At 31.7% G+C, this 9,684-nt stretch overlaps 1 protein-coding gene across 1 annotated transcript; it reads left to right on the forward strand.

The window, feature by feature from the left end:
- The first annotated feature begins 513 nt into the window (after positions 1-513).
- Positions 514-9,399, forward strand: LOC120205003 (E3 ubiquitin protein ligase DRIP2-like). Its single transcript, XM_039204967.1, has 8 exons — positions 514-1,003; positions 2,085-2,184; positions 2,817-3,150; positions 3,310-3,716; positions 3,818-3,868; positions 4,428-4,500; positions 4,679-4,888; positions 9,366-9,399. Exons 1-7 carry the CDS (start codon positions 889-891, stop codon positions 4,850-4,852), a joined length of 1,254 nt encoding a protein of 417 aa, XP_039060898.1. The 5' UTR covers positions 514-888; the 3' UTR covers positions 4,853-4,888; positions 9,366-9,399.
- The last annotated feature ends 285 nt before the right edge of the window (positions 9,400-9,684 follow it).

A 9,684-nucleotide genomic window follows, 5' to 3' on the forward strand; every position in this document is an offset into this window, starting at 1 on the left:
AAATAATCTTCCTACTATAGAATATTACTTATTAAGTCTCTCAACTATTAAAACTTACAAAATGATCACCTAAGTATTCATTATATTCCAAACTTATTATTTTTGTTAAAAAATTGACAGTTGTCTAAGTTGGACGTTAACATGATGATTGAGATACAATAGTCTTTGAGATTCTAAGATCATATTTTATCATATCACAATTAGTATGTTAACATTTAGTTGAGAATACAGTCAATTTTTAATAGAAAATGACGAGTTTGAAATATAATAACTAGTCAGATGATAGTTTTGTAATTTTTAATAGTCAAAGACTCAACAGATCAACACTATATAGTTAAAGAATCATTTTACAAATTTTAATAGTCGAAGTATTTAATAAAATAGTAACTATAGTCATGGGACCATGTGTGAACTTAACCCTAAAATAAAAAGGAAGGATACATTAAAAAAGAAACCGAAAACTCGTGTGTTGTTTTGTTAAAGTGTTTAGATTTCAGATCATCGTCGTCTTCTCCGTTGCAAAAATCCGCGTCGAACATCGCCCTTTATCTCTCATCTCATCCCCTAATCCGTTTTTCCCTTTAATCCCAATCCCTTCCCCTTTCCTTTCAAATAAAAAAAAAAACTCTCCATCTCTGCTTTACGCCGCCATATGTCTTACCTTTCGTTTTCCTTTTCCCTATCCTCTATCGACCTCTCTGCTAATAACCCACCCTTCTTCTTCCTCGTATTTCCATTGCAGGTTTTTATCAACGTATATACGTAAAAAAATCCCCCCTTTTGATTCTCGTTATTGACATGCATTAAGAGAAGCGATAACGTGCAAAGTGGGGTTTGTCTTAATTATTGAGTATATAATAAGCAGAGGGAAGGTAAAGGTGTTGGATAATGGCGAATCAGGTCGTCAAAGTGAGGAGAGAAGCGATTGCGGCATGCATGAGTTGTCCTCTTTGCAATAAGCTTGTTAGAGATGCAACCACCATATCCGAATGTCTTCACACATGTGAGATTTCTCTTTCTCTTTGTTTGTTTTTTCTTTCAAATTTCATATTTTTGGTTGGGTGCTCTTGTTTTCCCCGTTTTGTTTTCTGGGTTTCTCTTATTGATTTCTATGTTGATTTCTTCTCCTCCATTACTGTTCAATTTACTGCTTTTGTTTCGTTCCACCTTGTTTCTAGCTGGTTAATGAAATCAAGAAAATCGAAAAAACTATATGAATCGAGTTATGTGGTTTAATTCGGTTGGGAATTTTTTTTTCGACTCGGTGTAGATTATGATTTTACAATTCCCTACAAAACACTTGAAACTAATAATATTTTTTTTTTGTGAATTTAAGCATGTGTTTGCACTTGTTTTAAGCTTAAAAGTTTGAAGGATAAAGCATACAAGTTGTGGAGTGTTATTTTGTTGAGTATCCAACCTTAAAAGTTAGAATATGGTTATATGACTATTTAACTTGTTAATTGGAAGATATGAATAGTCAATTGAATATTTTTTTAACTTTTAACAGTCAAGGCTCAACAAAGACTTAACAAAATAATGGTTTATATTCAAGATCATTTTGTAAATTTCAATAGTTGGATAACTCAATAAATAACACTTTATTGTCGATGGACCATTTATATACTTTACCCTAGTTTGAAAGATGTTGAACATTTGAAAACCACAAAACCGAACCGGATTGATAATTTTGGTTTTTATGTCATTTAATTCCGGGATTTTGCTAATGAGTATGCCTAAGACACTTTTTAATGTCGCACAATATCTTCATCTGATATTATTGTTATTATGAATAGGATCATTAATCATTTTCCACATTAAGCTAAGGGTTCTTCTTTTTTGTTTTACAAGTCCATAACAAGATCCAAACTTTAAGATGAACTTTTCCTGTTTTTGAAGTGGAACCAATATTATGCAAGTTTCAGTAATGTTTAAGTTGCTTTGATTACTGCACTTTCTGGGCTTGTTTCCTTTGAACTTTCTTGCAAGTTTGATGCGTGTGATCTTTTTTTTCCTTTGCCTTGTAAGGTGAATCAATAAATAGAAGTTTATGGTTGATTTTGTTTGTTTTGAGTTTTATGTAGTTTGCAGAAAGTGCATATATGATAAGATAGAAGACGAAGATTTAGAATGCTGTCCGATATGCAACATAGATTTGGGTTCTGTTCCGTTGGAGAAGTTAAGGTATCCTTATTCCTTCACTTATATTTCTCTGTATCTTGTGTCTCATAACTCAAAACTAATATGTTAGATGTTTCCTATATGACCACTGCTTCTGATACGTGAAGTAATCACCTCTAGTTTTAACTTTTAATCTTGTCGGATACTCAAAAAGATTTGTCCTTTATGCCTTAGGATCATTAGTCTTTCAGAATTAGGAGTTATTCCTTCATTTTTGAGATCTGTAAGTGGATTCTACATGCCATTGGTGCTATAAATTTTAGACTTAAATGCCTGGTCTCAGCGGAGCTCGTTGTTACCAAGTTCTTAAAGAAAGAAAATTGTGGAATATGTTGATTTGAGTGTAGCTTAACCAATTTCAAGTGATCTAGCCAGAATCTAGCCGTGTCATGTAAATGCTAGAACTCATTGCTTTTTCGGGATTGGAAGTCTCTTGATGCTAAAATCAATGTCAAATATGTTGAAGTGGAAAGAAAGATGGGTGGATTCACGTTATTGCATGCAGCTTTTGGCTTTGCCGAGTAATCTTCTGTACATTTCTTGATAGACCCTCTGCAACGACGCATAATGTTGGTTAATCAATATTTTAGAAAAATTAATGTGTATTGAGATGCATCTCTGCTTTTGATAATCAGGCCAGACCACGCTTTGCAAGATGTGAGGGCCAAAATCTTCCCTCTCAAAAGAAGAAAAGCAAAGGAACCCGAAGTTCTGCCTCCGGTTACAATGCCAACTAGAAGAAAAGAGAGATCACTATCTTCATTGGTGGTTAATGCCCCCAAAGTATCAACACAAACTACCATGACTGCGAGGAGAACAAAAGGTTTTGCCAGAAAGGCTAGTGCTTTTCGAGGTTCCGTTTTTCCGATGGATAAGCCTGTTAAAAGAGAGAGAGACTCCGTGGAGGATCACCAAGAGAGTGCAAGCTCACCCCAAACGCTATATAAATTCACCCAGAATAAAAGAAAGGTACATTTTTTAATACTACATGCTGTTTTAAGTATCTTGTAATGTCCAATATTGTTTAATACTTCTCGGTTTTTCTCAATCATCCATTTACTTGAAAAGAAATAGTATTTTAGATAAGACTTGATAACATATGTTGTCTTAAAAATTCGAGCAATACAGTGTATTTCTGCCAAACGTAGCCAACAAACTGATAAAGTAGAGAACGGTGGCAAATCATGGGACTGTTTGGTGGAGGTTGCAAATAGGACCAAGTCCTTAAAGTCTAATTTACAAGGCTCCGATTCTAGATTAGAACCTATCTGTGCCCCCATCCCTGAAGCTCAAACGTGCAAGAACACACTCAGGAAAGACTATTGCAGAACAAAAGTCAAGGATGAAAAGAATTATGTTGGTCCTGCAAATTCAGAAACCACGACTACTAAAAAGTCGAGCAGGATCCTTCAAAAAAGTGGTTCGGGATTTGGTGATTCTATCGTATCTCCTCAAGCTGTGCTAGATGCTGCTGGTGCAAAGCATCAAAGACGAATTGGACCTGTGTGGTTCTCGTTAGTGGCCTCTGAAGAGCAGTAAGAACTTATTTCTGCCTTCGAAACTAAAATGGATAACATAGTTAGTTTAAGATTATTTTGTCTTGCTAATTAACTGATTCAATTATCAATGCTTTTAGGGAAGGAGATGCACCCCTCCCTCAAATTCCTGCAAATTTCCTAAGGATAAAGTAAGTTTCTTTTGCTTGAGTCTTAGAATAGCTTATTATATATATATATATTCTAACCTGTTGGCTGGCCTTTTTCTGTACCATAATCTCCTAGCGTATGGCTTGGCATACAGAAAAAAAAAACAGACCGATTTAGAGACCTATCAAACGAATTCAATAAATAATAAAATGCTGGAATCTATAAGGTCCTAGACATAGATAACTTGGAGTTATAAAGGAAATGTTTAATGGTGTGTGAGAGCAGAAAGAGAGGAGTGAAGGAAAAGATGCTACTAATATCTCGTTGGTCTGCTGCATAACCCTGCACCCGGAGTTTCACCTTATGAAAACTTGGGTTGCGGTAGCTACTGAATTTTCTGTTGATACATGGACAGCCAAGTAGATATTTTCCATAACCAATTCCGTTAAAATATTTTGTTCATCAAGTGTTGCTATGAAATCCTGAAACTTGAAGTTATCTCTTGACTCTTGAAATGGTAGAATGATCTGTATTCGATTAATTTGAAAGAAAATCATTTAATTATAGGACAGTTTTCATCGTTCTCTCATTCTGTGACAGGGATGGAAATATACCTGTTTCTTCTATCCAAAAATACCTGATGAAGAAATTGAACCTCACCGACGAAGCTGAGGTGAGTTGATCTTTCCTTGAATTTTGATGCATTTTGTGTATTCTTCTGCTTAGAAAATAGGTTAGGCAAAGCATGTTGCAGTAAAGATGCAGTAGTTTCAGCCATTGTGATACTTCAATTGGTAATCATTGTCGATGACAAAACAAGTTGTATCGGTCTTTATTTACATTTTTGACAGGTTGAGATCAAATTTATGGGGCAGCCTGTGGTTCCCACATTGCAGTTGCATAATTTAGTCCATTGGTGGCTACAAAGAGCATCGACGTCACGGCGAGTAGCGGCATCGGTTGGTTCTTCTGCAAAGGATTTTATCATGGTGTTGGCATATGCTCGGAAAGCCCCACAGCAATAGTTGTGCTTTCTTCATTCTTTTTGCCGCCACACCAACACATATACACTCACATACATATATATATATATTTAACATTCGAATTCGGATTATTCTACCTAGTTGTTAGAAGTGAGAGGATCTTTATATGAATTGAAGCATGTTTTTTGAGTTGACTGGATTCTAATCAGCTTCTTGAAATGAATCACTCGGATGAGGAGAAGTAAAGCTTTATGTTTTGCGAGGTAAACCCACAAATTCTTTGGAACAGTATCTATTGGGCAGTTTGGGCTGTACTGCTGCAACTCTTTGATAGGGTTTGAATCATGAATTTCTGAAAATTAAAATTTGATTTGAATTAGATTTTAGTTTTTCTTTTATTTATGATGTTTAACTTTGCTTCTTAAAAATAAAATCTAAATATTCAAACTCAATATTAACCTTAAAAAATTAACTCAATATTAACTGTGCAAAACACTCGGAGATTTAAATAAAAATAAAAGTAGTTATAAAGCAAAAGTATATTCTATTACTTTGAAAATTTAATTTAATATTATATTAATAAATCGTAGAAGAATGGTTAAATTAAGGGCTTAAATTATAAAAGTAAAATGTATGATTGAAAAAAATTAACGAGCTCAATTATAAATATAAAGTGTGAGACTAAAAAAATCAAGGGTCTCAATTTTAAAGGTAAAAAGTGAGAATAAGAAAAACTAAGGCCTAAATTATATAAGTAAAAAATGATATTGAAAAAAATAACTTATAAAAGTAAAATGTGAGATTAAAAACTAAGGAACCTCAATTATAAACGTAGAAATTGAGACTTAAAAAATTAGAACTCAATTATAAAGATACAAAATGAGATTGAAAAATTTGTGGTCATCAATTATAAATGTAAAAAAGTACGATTGAAAAAAAATAAGGGAATCAGTTATAAAAATAAAAAAGTAGGATTATAAAAATTAGGGACCTTAATTATAAAAATAAAAATAAAATTGAAAAAAATTAAAGCACTCAACTATAAACATAAAAAATATAATAAAAAAAATCAGGGGCCTGAGCAGTTGCTCAGGGTGCACCCTAATGACAACCTGCAAAGTAACCTTAATTTAATTATTTTTCTATAATTTATTAAAATAATATCAAATTAATTGTTCAAAGTAATAAAATATACTTTCGTTTTATAAGGGCTTACATTTTAGTTTTCCTCAAGGCCTCAAAAATGTCCGAGATAGATCAAGAGGTGGACAATCAAGTCAAATAAAAAAATTTCGAGTTATTAGAGTTAAAGAGTCCTATTTTATAACTCCAAGATGCACACACAAAATGCACATATACAAATTTAAGATGTAAAATGAAAGAAAAGGGCAATACATTGATCCTAAAAGTAATTTTTATAGAACAATTTTAATCGAACAAAAGTTTTACTTCAAAGAAACAAAAAACATTTCAGAGATAAATCTTGGTTGGGTCCTCTAAACTCTTAAATGTCTCCAACTAGTTGACAATTATTTTCGCTTCCTCGGACACTAACTGGATAACCTTGCATACAGCTCCAACTTCTCTAGCTAGACTGAGCCATCTTATGCTTCAATTTTTTTTGAATAATTGCATCTCTTGCTTTAACTTCTCGCTAGGACTCTTCTTAGCGATATCGCCACTGCAGTGCTCCATCATAAGGGACTTACCTGTCTTCTGCTTATATTCTTTCACAATGTTTTCTAGCTCGGCTATGTGCTTCTTTAAAGCATCATTTTTGCTTCTTTCTTGTCCTTGGTGCTTTTTGGAGAGGTCTTTCTAAAACCATACTGACGTACCTCCGCATTCTTAATTTCTTCCATTATAAACCATTTGTCCATTAACGAAAACTATTCCAATTTAACCACCACCTAGTGGATCGACACCTCTATGTTATGATGATGTAAATGATGGAAAAAATGAAAACAAAGAAAGAAAACAAAAGAAATAAGTTAGTAAGGTAAATTACTAATTAAAATTAAAATTATAACAATTCTTATCCCACATGATATCTACCTCAAATGCTTTTGTTCCTACCCGAACATAATTTCTATCTCACATGGTTTCTGGCAAAATAATAAATCCTAATCGCATACATTTCTAGTTCACGTGATTTTAGAAATAAATAAAGAGGTAAGGTAAGAGAATTCAAGCATCTTAGAGTTTTAACATGACCTTAGCGTGGGCTCTATTTCATTGTAACACAATTTGGTTCTAGAAAGGTACCCGAGTTATCCTTGTTTGTGTCCCATTGGGCTTTACCAAACCATTGATCCTAAACCCATCACATATTCATATGAAATGAGTTAAACTTGAGAAGATACATTCTAATATGTCTTCACGGAGAATAAATTCTCACGAATACAAAAGGGTACATGAATCTCGAAGGCTACTTGCTAGGTCAGCACAACGAATAAATTCTCAAGAAGGTTTTGTTTTGACCCCTACTTGATAGGGATAAAATTGGGTATAGAGCTTAAAAGATGCAATGCTTTTGTTTTAAAAAATCACTGAAAGCACACACCATTACAACTATTTACAATAATAGAAAAAAATTCTCAAAGGTAAATTAAAAGGATCTAAAAACTAAATAAAGTCTCAAACAACCAATAACAGATTATGACTTGACTCTCTTCATGTACAAAATGGAGTCGCCAAGCTATTGCAATGGTCATTGGCCCGAGATCACATTTCGACTTAAAATGAATTTTACCTTCTTGGAATTGTCATCAACCTTTTGGATTAGGAAAGGTCAGATACTTAAATTTTATCTTTTAACGGATCTACTTCTTACCATAGATTCATTTAAAAGGGTTTGAGAGTCTGTTACGTGTTTGGAAGGATGAACACCACTACATCACCCATTCGATACCAATATAATTATGGATTGTCTTAATTGAGAAAATTGAAGTTAGAACTGAATTTTAAAGATAAGATCCAAAATATTTTATCTTTGAGAGTGTACCATTATAAAATTTAAATAAATCAGAGTATGAAATAAATAATAAAAACAGTTGAGTCTAATATGCAAAAGTGAGATAAAAGGGTCACATGTACCAAAATAAAAAATAACCTAAAAACGTACGTGAAAGGGTAAATTAATACTGAAATGAATAAAAAAAGAAATATTTAAATGACGTGAGAATAAATAAATATGAAAATAAATGAATGAATCATAAATGTAAAGAGAAAAAGTAATTTTAAAAAATAATTTTAAAATATTAAATTAAAAAAATGAAAAAAATTAAATTATTGTTAATTTTTAAGATGAATCTAAAACGGATCAAGTATAATAAATAATTAAAACAGAAAAGAAAAGGGAAATGAAATCAAATCAAATTAAAGAAAAAAAATAAAACTAGGAAAAAAAGTGGAGGCTGTAGCATAATTAAGGCAAAAGAAAAAAAATAAAGAAAAACTAAATCAAATCAAGTAAGAAAATGGTGAAGTAAATTAAGAAAATGGTGAAGCAAATTAAGAAAATAATAAAATTAAAAAATAAATTTAGTAATGAAAATGGAATATAACTAAATTAATTTTTCTCAGAATAAATGAAAGGATTGTGAAAAGAATTATCTCTTACCTATGTGAAAACACGCGGATCCTATAGAGATCTGGATTAGGTAGTAGAATTATTTAATAAAAATAATTTTTTTTAAAAGATAATTTATTTTCTTTATTCCAAATTTTGAATAAAATAAAAATATATACATTTCCCACTAATGATCCACCACCGATTTTGATCGAGAAATCTCAAGAAAAACTAAATCTATGAAGATTTATTTGAAGTTTTTTCATTTTTTTCATTGGTTCTCTCTTTGATGGAGTTTAAAAAAAAAAAAACTATGACCAAGCGATCTGAACAACAAGAGCACAAACAAAACAATAAAAAATACCTTTAAAGAAAAAATATTCTTTTATTGCCTTCTTTTTGGATTAAAATAATTTGGGTAACTCTCTCTCACTCTCTTTTTCTCCATTTTTTTCTCTCCTTTTACATAAGATGAATGCTTATTTATAGGTCTCCAAAAGAATCCTAAAAGGAAAAACCCTCGTATCTTTCATGAATACTAGATACACAAATTAAAAGAAAAATAAATCCTATTATAACCCCTAGATTCGACCTAGACGTTACGATTGAATCTCGGAGACCACATCAATTCAAATTAACAAAAATAATGAAATTTCAGTTTATAACATGCATCGTCAAGAAATAAATATAACTTCGTAAACATAATAAGAGTTCATAATACAAACTATAATACGAGTTAAAAGTCCAAAATATGTGAAAACACAATATCCCAAAGTCCCATATAAGTTATATAATAAAAATCAATGAAGAATATGTAATATAAAGTTTGAAAATATCCACACGGCGTCTGAAAGGAAAATGTGTTACTAAATAATCCTCCAAGTACTAGTTGTAATCTTAATAGTCGAAATGATCTAAAAATAAGACAAAAACTATAAAGTGAGCTAAAAATCTCAATGTGTGTCCTAAGTAAAACAAATATTGATATATATATATATATATATATATATATATATATAACAACACAAGTAATGTGTAAACAATAGCATCAAAAATAGTTCATAAGAATGTAGCATCAATAGTCGACAATTTTACCTTTCGTCGTGGATAAATAGGATGGAAACATTACCCTTCAAAGAGGTGTCCAAACCAGAATACATAAATTAGAATAGGGATATAGCCCTCCGAAAAGAATCCCAAACAAAATTAGGACGAGGCTGTTGCCCTCTGTAGAGGATCCCATGCAGAAACAGGACGATAAAATCTCATGCAGATGACAGAAATGCATCAATATACAAATTAA

Source organism: Hibiscus syriacus, unplaced genomic scaffold, assembly GCF_006381635.1.
Source record: "Hibiscus syriacus cultivar Baekdansim isolate YM2019G1 unplaced genomic scaffold, ASM638163v2 tig00011824_pilon, whole genome shotgun sequence".
Lineage (NCBI taxonomy): Eukaryota > Viridiplantae > Streptophyta > Magnoliopsida > Malvales > Malvaceae > Hibiscus > Hibiscus syriacus.